The sequence below is a fragment of the Lynx rufus genome, unplaced genomic scaffold, assembly GCF_022079265.1.
Source record: "Lynx rufus isolate CCGP_SWC_20201006 ecotype Redwood Valley unplaced genomic scaffold, mLynRuf1.p SCAF_7, whole genome shotgun sequence".
Lineage (NCBI taxonomy): Eukaryota > Metazoa > Chordata > Mammalia > Carnivora > Felidae > Lynx > Lynx rufus.
Genome location: NW_025814889.1, coordinates 39,444,098 through 39,458,269, shown reverse-complemented (window position 1 = coordinate 39,458,269; position 14,172 = coordinate 39,444,098). Strand labels below are relative to the sequence as shown.

General features: G+C 37.9%; 1 protein-coding gene across 3 annotated transcripts in view; it reads left to right on the top strand.

The window, feature by feature from the left end:
- Positions 1-14,172, top strand: part of CUNH12orf4 (chromosome unknown C12orf4 homolog) — a 47,118-nt gene that overhangs the window by 6,431 nt on the left and 26,515 nt on the right. For all 3 annotated transcript variants that reach the window (XM_047066552.1, XM_047066553.1, XM_047066551.1), the window contains one exon: positions 10,107-10,288. In XM_047066552.1, the coding sequence (XP_046922508.1) occupies positions 10,107-10,288 (182 nt within the window). The remainder of the gene's footprint in view (positions 1-10,106; positions 10,289-14,172) is intronic.

Sequence of the window (14,172 nt, the reverse complement as noted above, 5' to 3'; positions counted from 1 at the left end):
CAAGAGTTCTTGAAGAAAGCAGTCAATCTCTCCACTAGGATTACTATTGGTTTGATACAAAATCTGGAAGCAGATCCTCTTCTATCCCTGATTTTGTGTAACTAAAGAGAAAACTTCCCAATGGTCAGTCAATAGGGCTTATGTGTTGAAGTTTATCTTACTATTTTTTTAAAGTTTATTTTTATTTATTTTGAGAGAGAGGGAGAGAGCATGATCGGTGGAGGGGCAGAGAGGGAGAGAGAGAATCCTAAGCAGGCTCTGTGCTATCAACGTGGAGCCTGAGGCAGGGCTCAGTGCCATGAACTGTGAGATCCTGACCTGAACTGAAATTGAGAGTCAGACACTTAACCTACTGAGCCACTTCGGTGCCCTGAAATTTATATTACTATTTTTAAAAATTACCATATTTACTAATTTATGGTTTAATCTTATTCTTCTGCACATTAGCCATTCTAAAAACAGGAATTTGACTATCTTCCAGGTGAATGATCATAACAACAGTAATATTAATATAACAAAATAAGAACAGTTTATACTGACTCATTTAATCACAAGAGTTCAGATTTACATTGAATTAAAATCAACAAGCCTCAACTGAGCAAGTACTCTGTTCTCCCCCTGTGCAAATTGAGTAGATACCTAGCACCTCTTGTTATATAGAGTTCAGCTTTCTAACAATGCCAAACTTCCAGAAGTATAGTTGCTTGTTTTTATTTTTTAATTTTTATTTTTATTTTTTTATGTTTATTTTTGAGAGAGAGAGTGTGTGAGCAGGGAAGGAGCAGAGTGAGAGAGAGACACAATCTGAAGCAGGCTCCAGGCTCTGAGCTGTCAGCACAGAGCCTGACCACGGGGCTCAAACCCACGAACTGTGAGATCATGACCTGAGCCAAAGTAGGATGCTTAACTGACTGAGCCACCCAGGCGCCCCTGTTTTTAAAGAATTAAGGAAAGATAGAGAAAAGAAGCTAATTCTAACAGTAAAAAAAAGAAGAAAAAAAAAGGAAGTATTGACAGGAAAGTGAGAAGACCCAAATATTGTTATACCCACTGGATGTATTTGGGCTGTCACTAGCTGTGAAAATTATAAGCCAAACAGCTCAATACAAGCTCAAGAAATGTGGGTATCAGCAAGGAAAAAGAAGGAACTGAAAATGAAAGGGGAACTATGTTGCAGATTGCCAAAGGGCCTGCAGAGGTTAGAAGCCTGGGTACTGTGGAGACCAGAAGGATCACAGCGTGACTCTGATAGTGGAAGCAGAATGGAGTGGAGGACGGGACAGAAGGGGGCTAATGCATCTCTGCCATATATGGGTAAACACTATTTCAGTAACCTGAGAAGAATAACTGGACCATCAATAAAGAGATAAAGTGGCCAAATGTTTATGGTAATACCAGTTACTTTGGTTTATGAAGGAATGAACTGCATTTACTGTGAATGGATTTACTAGATATTTCAGTTGCGGAGATATTTAAATCATGAGACTTTTGGGGCGCCTGGGTGGCGCAGTCGGTTAAGCGTCCGACTTCAGCCAGGTCACGATCTCGCGGTCCGTGAGTTCGAGCCCCGCGTCGGGCTCTGGGCTGATGGCTCGGAGCCTGGAGCCTGTTTCCGATTCTGTGTCTCCCTCTCTCTGCCCCTCGCCCATTCATGCTCTGTCTCTCTCTGTCCCAAAAATAAATAAATGTTGGAAAAAAAAAAAATTTTAAATCATGAGACTTTTACATTAACCACCTTTTGACAAAGATCTTTAAAAAATGTAGTACAAGGGTGCCTGGTGGGCTCAATAGGTAGAGCATGTGACTTTTGATCTCATGGTCATGAGTTTGAGGCCCATTTTGGGTGTAGAGATTACTAAAAAAATAAACTTAAAAAAATTTTTAATAAAAAGCGTAGTACACATTTCCTTGTGCTTTCTTAAGCACAGTATATAAAATTCAGCTCTAACTTCTTGTTGACTCTGAGTCATCATTATAAATGTAAGTAATTCCCTGTAGGGAATCCCATGAGGCATTGCTGCAAGAGAGGACTGTGTGTCCTATCACAGCACAGATGTACTGAACATGCTGCTGTTATAAAAGGAATTTTCACAGTGGGGACCATTGCCCCTGATAACACAGCTGTGCTTTCATATGTACTTACCTGGTAGAGGAGGTTCTGATGGTCTACCAAAATGTGTGTGACTGTAAGTCCTACTTTGTACAGTAATTCTATTTTCTTCTGTGTTTCCTTTTCTTATCTACTGTCAGGATTAGTTGCTGGTCATCTTGTTCTCCTTCCAGCCTCCAAACATCTTATTATATTGCTTTTCCTAATCACTGCAGCATCTTTTGCTATTGCATTAATTTTTTAAATAATGGGAAGTAAGCCTGGATAGATCAGGAAAGCCAAACAGAGCAAACTGTTGACAAAATTGTACAGTTGGCTATTTTTGGTGGTGCCCTATCTTCCATTTCAGTATTCTCTTCTTAAGTCTCTTTGTATTCATCCATTCATCAAATGTGTACTGAGCATCTGTTAGATATCAGATACTGTGTTAGGCACTTGGGGTTAGCAAAAACAAAATAGACATAGACACAGTTCTTACCTTCATAGAGTTTACAGGCTGACAGCAGACAGATAGATATGTAAAATTAAAAGGAGTGGAATATATTAAGTGCTACGGTAGGGGGCAGAGTGTGAGGAAAGCACAAAGCAGGTACACCTATTTTAGTCTACAGAACTTCAGGAAAGCTTCCCACAGGAAAGAGAAACTGAGTTAAGGCCTGAAAGATGAGTTAGAAATAGGTGGGTGAAAGGTATATGGTGGGAGAGTGGAGAAAGAATGTCCTGGGTAGAAGGTAAAACATAAAGTCCTGGAGGTGAGAGAGCCCATGGCACATTAAAAAAACTGGAAGAGGGGCACCTGGGTGGCTAAGTCAGTTGAGCATCCAACTTCGGCTCGGGTCACGATATCGCGGTTCATGGGTTCGAGCTCCACATCAGGCTCTGTGCTGACAGCTTGGAGCCTGGAGCCTGTATCAGATTCTGTCTCTTCTCTCTGCCCCTCCCCCGCTCATGCCCCCCCCCCAATAAACATTAAAAAAAAGGGGGGGGCAGGCGCTTGGATAGCTCAGTCAGTTAAGTGTCCAACTTCAACTCAGGTCATGATCTCTCAGTTCATGAGTTCAAGCCCTACATTGGGCTCTATACTGACAGCTCAGAGCCTGGATCCTGCTCCAGATTGTGTCTCCCTCTCTCTGCCCCTCCCCTGCTCATGCTCTGTCTCTCAAAAATTAAATGTTCAAAAAAATTTTTTTTAAAGAAAAACTGAAAGAAGTTCAAAATGGCTAGGAAAGAGTCTTACAAGGCATCTTGAGTTTTGTCTTTTTTTTTTTAATAATTTATTGTCAAGTTAGTTAACATACCATGTATACAGTGTAGTCTTGGCTTCGGGACTAGATTCCCATGATTCATCACTTATGTACAACACCCAGTGCTTATCCCAACAATGCCCTCCTCAATGCCCATCACCCATTTTCCCCGCCCCCCAACTCCCCACCCCCATCAACCCTCAGTTTGTCTTCTGTATTCAAAAATCTCTTATGGTTTGCCTCCCTTTCTGTTTGTAACTTATTTTTCCTTCCCTTCCTCTATGGTCTTCTATTAAGTTTCTCAAATTCCACATATGAGTGAAAACATGATATCTGTCTTTTTCTGACTGACTCATTTCACTTAGCATAATACCAGTTCCATCCACGTTGTTGCAAATGGCAAGATTTCATTCTTTTTCATTGCCAAGTAGTATTCCATTGTATTATACCCCATCTTCTTTATCCATTCATCAGTTGATGGACATTTGGGCTCTTTCCATAATATGGCTATTGTTGAAAGTGCTGCTATAAACATTGGGGTACATAGGCCTCCACAAATCAGTGCTCCTGTATCCTTTGGATAAATTCCTAGTAGTGCTGTTGCTGAGTTGTAGGGTAATTCTATTTTTAATTTTTTGAGGAACCTCCACACTGTTTTCCAGAGTGGCTGCACCAGTTTGCATTCCCACCAACAGTGCAAGAGGGTTCCTGTTTTCTCACATCCTCGCCAACATCTGTTGTTTCCTGAGTTGTTCATTTGAGCCACTCTGACCAGTGTGAGATGGTATCTCAGTGTGGTTTTGATTTGTATTTCCCTGATAATGAGCAATGTTGAGCATCTTTTCATGTGTCTGTTGGCCATTTGGATGTCTTCTTTGGAAAAGTGTCTATTCATGTCTCCTGCCCATTTCTTCACTGGATTATTTATTTTTTGGGTGTTGAGTTTGGTAAGTTCTTTACAGATTTTTGATACAACGCTTTATCCAATATGTCATTTGCAAATATTTTCTCCCATTCCATTGGTTGCCTCTTATTTTTGTTGATTCTTTTCCTTCACTGTGCAGAAGCTTTTTATCTTGATGAGGTCCCAATAGTTTGTTTTTGCTTTTATTTCCCCTGCCTTTGGAGATGTGTCAGGTGAGAGGTTGCTGTGGCTGACGTCAAAGAGGTTGTTGCCTGTTTTCCAGAATTTTGTTTCCTGTCTCACATTTAGGTCTTTCATCCATTTTGAATTTGTTTTTGTGTATGGTGTAAGAAAGAGGTCCAAGTTCATTTCTTCTGCATGTTGCTGTCCAGTTCTCCCAGCACCATTTGCGAAGAGACTTGTCTTTTTTCTAGTGGATACTCTTTCCTGCTTTGTCAAAGATTAGTTGGCCATATATTTGTGGTTCAAATTCTCGGTTCTCTATTCTATTTCATTGGTCTGTGAGTCTGTTTTTGTGCCAATACCATACTGTCTTGATGATAACAGCTTTGTAATATAGCTTGAAGTCCAGAATTATGATGCCTCCAGCTTTGGTTTTCTTTTTCAACATTGCTTTGGCTATTTGGGGTCTTTTGTGGTTCCATACAGATTTTGGGATTGTTTGTTCTAGCTCTGTGAAGAATGCTGGTGCTATTTTGATTGGGATTGCATTGCATGTGTGTATTGCTTTTGGTAGTATTGATATTTTAACAATATTTGTTCTTCCAATCCATGAGTATGGAATGTTTTTACATTTCTTTGTGTCTTTTTCAATTTCTTTCATAAGCTTCCTGTAGTTTTCAGCACACATATCTTTTACCTCATTGGTTAGGTTTATTCCTAGGTATTTTATGGTTCTTGGTGCAATTGTAAATGGGCTCAATTCCTTGATATCTCTTTCTGTTCCTTCATTATTGGTGTATAGAAATGCAACTTATTTCTGTACATTAATTTTATATCCTGTAACTTTGCTGAATTCATGTATCAGTTCTAGCAGTTTTTTGTTTTTTGGGTTTTCCATGTAGAGTATCATGTCACCTGTGAAAACTGGAAGTTTGACTTCTTCTTTGCCAATTTGGGTGTGAGTTAAGATGGTGGAGAGAGAGGTGTCGGAATGTCCCTTAACCCTCAACTCAAACACAGCAGTATTGAGGTCAGAACACTTGGAATACCAGGAATCCAGGCTATAGAGTGACAGAAAAATATCCACAGGTGGAAAGAGACAGCCTGGCAGGACAGAGGTGTGTATTTGTGAATTGGGAGACATAAAACAGGCGGTGTAGGCACAGAGGAGCGGGGGAACCCCTTTGGTAGAGAAACAAAAGGAAGAGAAAGAGAGGCTGTGGCAGTGTGGGATTGTATTTGGACAAGAGAAAAACCTCCCTGGACCACAGACTGGGGAACAAAAAATACAGAGAGAGCCAGTGTCTACTTTGCAAATAGCCTTAGGAGTGAATATCAGAGTTTTCAGGGTTGCTCGACTTTCTCCAGACTGGAGCTGCTGCCTGTGGGGGAGGGAGCCAGCCCCAGGGCTCAGTATCAATCTCAGGGGCGCCTTGGGAGAGGACAGTCCCCTTCCTTGAGTTTTGTCTTTATGCTAAAGGTAATGAGCAGCTTTGAAAGAGTTTAGCAGAGTGAGATGATCATATTTGCACTTCAGGAACATCAGTTCAGTGCATTAGTGTAAAGAATTTATACTGCAAGGGGAAAAATTGGAATAAGTTGGAAGACTATTGTATTTAGGGAAGAAATGATGAAAGGTTTGTCTGGAATAGCAGTAATGGAGTTGAAGAGAAGATAACAAATGACTTTTCATTCATGCATTTGTTTATTCAACAAATACTGTTGTGGATCCTGTGCTAGGCATTGAAGATATATCAAAAAAACAAATCTGGTCCGTATTACCTTCACTAATGGTAGTGAAGAAGACAGTTAATAAACAAGTATATAAATTATAATCATAAACATGTAATAAAGGAAATAAATAGGGTACCATAATAGGAGGAGGGGGAGAAGTGGGATGGGAAGACCTGTTTTTATGGGGTTAGAGATCTCCTCTCTAAGGAGGTAACATTTAAGCTGAGACTTGAAAGATAAAAGATCATTTGGCCCAGATTTCTGGCTTGGACAACTGGAGGAACAGTAGAAGAGTGGCTCCCTTCACTTGAGAAGCAAGGTTTGGCATAAAAGTGATGGCTTCAGTTTTATATCTATTACATGTGAAGTGCTTACAAGACATCCATGTGGAGATGTCTCATAAGCACTTAGCTATCTACACCTGGCACTCAGGAAAGATTATTGGATTGGAGATAAAGGTTTTGGAGTCACTTGTACATAGATGAATTTTGAAGTCATAGAAGGAATGGAATTGTTCAAGGTGACTGTGTAGAATGAGAAGAGTAGATGCCTGCACAGAATCCCGATGAAACCCTGTATTATAATTATCTATTGACTTATCTATATCTCTTACTTATGGATAGCCACTTGGAAATGTTTAGTTTTTTCTCTATTATAACTCTGGTACCTAGCCCAGTCTCTGAAAAGAACAGGGCTTTGGTATGGGTTGGATAGATGGGGTAGATGGATGGAAGAAAAAAAAAAAGATGGGTGAATATACAAGTAAATGAAGACACTAACACTTGAGGATGAACGGCAGAAGAAGAACCTGCAAAGGAAAGAGAGGAACTGGCCCAGGAAGTGGAAGGAAGACAGAAGATTATGGTTTCATGAAAGTTGAGAAAAGAGAGGTGCCAAGAAGGAGGGAATGGTCAGTAGTGTCAGATTCTGCCAAGAAAATGTAGTAAGAAAAAGACTCAAAAATATCCATTGGGTTTATCAGGTAATCTTATCTGTGGCAAGATCAGTTTCAATGGATTGGTGGGGGCCAAAACTAGATTTTAGTGACTTTAAGAATGTGTGGAAGGGGGCGCCTGTGTGGCGCAGTCGGTTAAGCGTCCGACTTCAGCCAGGTCACGATCTTGCGGTCCGTGAGTTCGAGCCCCACGTCGGGCTCTGGGCTGATGGCTCGGAGCCTGGAGCCTGTTTCCGATTCTGTGTCTCCCTCTCTCTCTGCCCCTCCCCCGTTCATGCTCTGTCTCTCTCTGTCCCAAAAATAAATAAAAAACGTTGAAAAAAAAATTAAAAAAAAAAAAAGAATGTGTGGAAGTGTGGAAATAGATTGAGTGGAAATAGATAACTCAAGAAGCTTGTTTGCATGGAGAAGAGAGACAAGGCATTTGCAAAATGAGAGCACAGGGTCCAAGATTTATTTACAGTGGCAGAGAGGAAGTCTAGAAGGTACAGAATTCAGAACTCAAGTAGAGAGCTAATCTTAACTGGGAAGAGGGACCCTTCTGTTATGGCAGAAAGGAGGAAGGAAAGGGTGGACATAGATTCTGAAAATTGTACTACTTTGGTAGCAGGAAGTTGAGGACATTCTCTTCTAACTGCTTCTGCTTTATCTGGGAAATAATAAGGACAGACCACTTGTAGATGAGGTGGGGAACTGATAACATAGTTGGATGTTTGAGGAGAGAACTGACCAGAGAAAGATAGCATTGCATCATTGAAGGGAAAGATTAGACTGACACCAGTCTGCCACCATAAACTTTACAGTTTTGTAGTTTCTCTGCTGCAGCATTCTATAGCCCAACTGCAGGCATAGAGAAGAGGAATAAGATTAGAGTTTTGTTAGGTGGGCAAGAGAAAGAACATGAGTCAAGGTAGTTGAGGATTTTGGCAAGACAGTGGTTAGACAATGGCGGAGGACTGAGTAAAGACAAGGATTCGGGGAAGTAAGAAGGTAGGGCATTGGGTTGGGTTATCCACATGGACATCCAAGTGACTCAGGTTGATGACAGGAGGTGGAAATGAGAGGAAGTCTGTGAACTCAGCACCAAAGTTTTATGTGGGAAGGTGGAAGTGGAGAAATAATGGCCGGGACATTAGTTTTCTCTCTGTAGACCTTTCCTCAGTGCCCCATTCCCTTCACCTGTCACAGTTCCCTTTCTAGTATGGTCTCTCCTGAGGGAGTGGTATGAGTTAGGTTAAGGGAAAACTCTGTTTAGTGTTTCTCATGTAGGTAGTTTCTGCCTATTCATAAGGCTTGCTCTAGGCCGATTTTTAAATTGATGTTGCCAGTTATTGTAGTAACCAATCTGGTTAGTGGGGTGCCTGGATGTCCGGTATTATGTATGGGCAAACAGATCCCTACGATCTCTCACTAGCTCCTTTCTACAAAATTTTAGCCTGAACTTGAAGTGAATTTTGAATGGAGCTTAAGTCATGTGGGCTGGTTATAATTCCTACAGCAGTTATCAGAATGTGCTTTCAAGTTTTCAGAGTCATTAGAACAGATGAAATCCATGTTTTAGTCACCTTAAATTCTTCCCTCGTGATCTGGCAATTGATTGAAATATAGGTGAAAGAAAACAAGGGGGAAAACTTTACGTATTGATTGACTGGATTCAAGATACCTGTCTCTGAGATTTGTCCATTTGTTTTATTTTAGGTAATTTATTACTTGGAGTTATGTCATTGATTAGTTTTTAATATTGGTAAGAAAAGGGAAGAATTCAGATTGTTCTTTTTTCACAGATGTCTGTCTACAAAGATCAATAAAGGAAAAAATATTGAATTCTTTGTGTTATTTCCACCTTTGCCATTAAATTATATGATCTTTGACAAGGGACTGATCAGCTAGTTTTCTCACCTATAAAGCGCTGTATCTGTCTGATGTGTTGACATATCCACAGGTCCCTGGGACAGGCATCTGTACCTCCCTGGATTTGTGTGTATACTTCCCTGGATGTATCTGTGCATGTGCTGAGGGTATCCCCATTTTGCCTCTCCTTGTTTCTGTTTTTCTTGTTTATCAGTGTTTACTTGGTCCGTTATCATTTTGATTGCTGTTTTCCTAATCTTAAAAGCATGCTTACATTTTTTTAAGTTTTTTTTTTAACATTTATTTATTTTTGAGAGACAGAGCTCAAGTGGAGGAGGGGCAGAGGTGGGGGGGACACAGAATCTGAAGCAGACTCCAGGCTCTGAGCTGTCAGCACAGAGCCCGATGCGGGGCTTGAACTCACAAACCGTGAGATCATGACCTGAGCTGAAGTCGGACACGCAACCAACTGAGCCACCTAGGTGCCCTTGAGCATGCTTACATTTTAAGAAGAATACTAAAATACTAGAAAAGGTCAAAATAAGGAACTCACATATGTTTATCTTGATATAAAATCCTATGCATGAATTGGGTTTTCAGAGTCATTGCATCACTAAATAGGTGACTACATACATAACCTCATTTTCCAAATGTATATCCTTTTTTAGCAATAATGAGTAGTTTTTTCTGATTATAATAATACATTATAATATAAGTAAAGATTATCGGAAATGCCACTCTTGCGAAATTGCCACCATTAGCGTTTTGCTCATCATCCCTTCGTGTGTGTGTGTGTGTGGTTTTACAGAAATGAGATCATAGCATCCTTAGTTTTTTTTCCATCGTGGGTACCTCCTATCCCTTCCTCCATGTTAGCACCCCCTCCTCATCCCTGCCTCCAGGTAACTGCTATTACAACTTAGTTTGTATCTTCCCATATTTTTTGTATACTAAAATAATCCTATATAACCCATATATGCACATACATAAATAGGTCTTTCTATCCTTGTCTGATGTACAAAAATGGAATCATATGTACCTAGAGTGTATTAAATAAAAATACTGTATCATGATTTATGTGCGTATGATTTACCGTATCATAAATGTCTGTGTATCATCTTGTAGACCACATTAGAGCATGCGAGGCCTGAAGAGCCCAGCTGGGATGAAGATTTTGCAGATGTATACCATGACCTAATCCATTCTCCGGCCTCTGAAACTCTTCTAAATTTGGAACATAATTACTTTGTTAGTATCTCAGAACTGATTGGTGAAAGAGACGTGGAGCTGAAAAAGTTACGAGAGAGGTATTTCAGATTTCTTGCGTTATCATAATTAAATGTTACGTTGTCAGGTATGATGGCTGCAGAACAATTTTCATTCAATTGTAAAATTGAAAAATAAAATAGAAAAAATTCTCTAATATTAGAAATTAGTTTTTTGTGTGTTTCAATCTGTAATTTCAACTAGGAAGTCCTCATAGGTTTATAAAACTTCTCAAGTGATCTACCTGAATAAATTATGGTAGCTTCATATATTATTTCTAGTAAGAGGAATAGCTTACATCTTGTTGAAGGCACCTCTTGTCAAAGGCTTTATTCTAGGCACAGTGCAAAGTGCTTTAGATGATGTCTTAATCCGTTCAGACTGCTATAACAAAATACCATAGACTGGGTGGCTTACACAAGAGAGTTTTATTTCTCCCAGTTCTGGAGGCTAGGTAGTTCAAGATCAAGGTGCCAGCAGATTTGGTATCTGGCAGACCCATCTGCTTCTAGACCATGCCTTGATGTGTGCTGCCATGGCCTTTCCTCAGTGTGCCCTCCTGGTGCATATCTTTTAGAGAGAGAGCTCTAGACACTAATTCTGTCATGAAGGCTCCAACCTCATGGCTTCATCTAAACGTAAGTACTTCCCAAGGCCCCACCTCCAAATATCACATTGGGGATTAGGATTTCAACATATGAATTGGGGGACACAAACATGCAGTCAGTAACAGATGCCCTATCTCATTTAATTCTTACCAGAATCCTATTATTACCACCTTTTACAGATGAGGCAACTGAGGCTTAAATAAGTTAAGTAATTTGTCCAAGGACAAGCTGGAATTTGAAACCAGGGAGTCTGACTCCAAAGCTCTTAACCACTGTACAATGCTCTCTCCCTGTTCAGAACCTCTTTAAAACCCTGTCATTACTATGTTCATGGTCTCTCTCAGTTCATTTTGTAAGTTTATTTACATGAAGTAAAAAATAACACTAGTCTTATTCCAAGAAATTTTAATTAGATTTTAATTCATTGCAAGCAGTATGCAAGCAGTCTTTTTGTCTTTCATTTTTTTCTTCAGAGTAAGTAAGTAAAAAATTGCTAGCATTATTTATTTTAAAACATGACTTTCCAGATTGCTTCCTGGCAGTTCATAAAATGTAATAATCAAGACATGCTTTTTCTAGATAATCCATTTTGATCTAGCAGAATCTAATAAAATTTATTACCTTAAAATATATACTTAAGACTTTAGGTGTACATGGCATTAAGATAATTTTTTCAGTGTTGCTGATGTGAAATTTCCTTGATTGTGAAAGTATATTAGAACCAAATCACATGTATTTTGTATGACTAATTTCATAATCTGTCCCAAAGTAGTAAATTTAAAATAACGTATACTGGTTTGCTCCTGGCTCACATTTGCTTTGTATTAGAAAATGTTGGGACTAGCAAGATGAGAATAAACTGTTATTTTGATGATTGTCATAGTTAAGAATATGTAAACCACAAAAATCATAAGCAACTGAATTTAATAATTCTTCCTGAGAAATACTCTTCTGTGTACCAGATCATTTTTACTGTATTGCATAGATTTGTACATTTTTGTAACAATTCTACACCACTCAGCCTTTTTTTCCCCTATCTAATAAAATATTAGAACTGTCCCTGTTGAAAAGAACTTGATGTCTTGACATTTGTTACTCTGTATGTAATTAGCTGTTTTGAGGCCGTTTATTCCTTTATAGACAGGATACCTGCAGTATAGGTAGTTGCCATCAGGTAGATAGTTGAAGCTGTCTCCCAAAGGAGATGAAAATTTGATGGTTTTTTTTCCCCAGTCTTTTATGATGTAGCCAGTAAAACTGTGAATATATTTTTAGAATTAAGAATGAAATATAGATTCAATTTATATAAATATATGAAAGTATAATTACCTAATACTAATTGATTACCTTCTGTTGAACTTCATTTATTTGATTTTTTTCCTACCAAGGCTTCAAATAATATAACCTTCAGCTCACTCTGAATCTGCTCTTGGTTCTCAGGTTTTCTGGGACTATCCTCATTCTCCTATTTAGGTATATTAAAAAAAAAATCCCAGCTTGGCTATAGTCAATATCAATGTATTCTATAGTCCATATCAGTAGCTATGACTAGGACTTTCATTCAGCTGGTAAGCTACTCTGAATTGTGACTTTGCTATCTGCTCACTACACCTCACAGAAAATCCCATATCTGGCCACCAGCATTCCGTATTTTTTTTTTTTTTCTAAGTCAGAAGAAGATTCCTATTCCACATGATTCTTCACCTTTTGGGAAGCTGAATTAACTTACTAATTATCTGCATTTACTGATACTTCATACTTTTTTTTCTTTTGTGTAATAGTTTTTTTAGTAGGAGTTTGTTTGGGTTAATGTTATTTTTTGAAATGTCCTTTGGACAAATTTCTTGATAGAGTTTTGCTTTCTTTTTTTCTTTCTAAACATAAACAATATTGGAATACATTTATTTTGACAACAGCTTTGCAATTTATTCTCCACATATCCAAACTGTTAGCTGGAAAGGAAAAACAAGCTGTGTTCCTCCTGAGGTAGGTAAATAGTGTAAAGGTGAACAGTGTAACTTAAGGCAAGTTGGAATTCACTGGTATCTGGAAGTTCACCCAATTCACTTACCCAATTCATGAGCAGAAGTGACACATTTTCTTATTTGTCTTCATTTTAATTCCACTTTACATCTTAAAAAGACAATTTCTCACCACAGCATCAAGACTGTTATAATCCTTTATTTCTAAATGTCTTCAAGATAATGTTCACATTGTTAGAATTGTCGCACCTGACATACTAAGCCAATATCTAGTTAGGTATAGCTAGAAATATAATGAAATTTCCTTTTATCTTAATCATAGAAAATGTATATTGTATCATTAACTGTATCATTAGCTACTTGCATTTCTGAATGAATGCAATAATGTTCATGAATGAAATAAATGTTCATGAAATTTCATTTGTTGAATTATTTATTAGTCTTTTTTTTCTCACTGTTAATTTGCTGTTGTTAGCAAACCAGATATAAAATATAAATATTTAAAAATATTCATATATTGATATTTAAAGATACTGAATCCCTAAAACTTAAAAATGGCAATGATACTTTTTATCCACTAGAGGGAACATGTGTAATGTAAAATATTAATCTATTTATATCGAACTTTATATTTATAAATGTTTACAATTATTTATGTTTTAAATAAAATCTTACTTGCAAGCACATGGCCCCCAGTAGTTACAAAAAGTTACTGGGGTCACCTGCATTAGAATTAGGGGGAGACTAAATGATATTGCATATTTAATACTAGAAAGTATATATAGAAATGTATAAATGTATAATATATATGTGAGTTTTATTTACCATATACATGTAAGTGTCTTAATCAGTTGTTATAAGTAAGTATAAATTCTCTTTTAAGAGCAATTAAATTAATGAGAATGATAGTAAAATCCTTTTGGTTCACATCTTTATTCTTTCCACTTGTGTTTGCAATATATTTTAGAGCAAACTTTTAAAATATGTTTGTATTAGAAAATAATTTTTAGATTCGAAAATGTTCAATGAACTTATTTATTAAAATATACACACATAAAAGACAACAAACTGTAGGTGTACAGTTAAAGTACGCACACCATATAATCATCACTCAGATCAAGAAATGGAATATTTCCAGCACTGCAGAAGGCTCCCTCGGGCGCAGCTGGTCACAACCCATCTCTCCCATAAGGAACTTCAGTTATCTGAACTTCTAACAGCATTGATTAGTTTTTCCTGTGGGAAAACCATGTTTAATTTATGCATATTGTTTATTTAGGTAAATGAAGAAGGTATAACTAAAACATATCTTTAGAATGTATCTTATATTCCTAT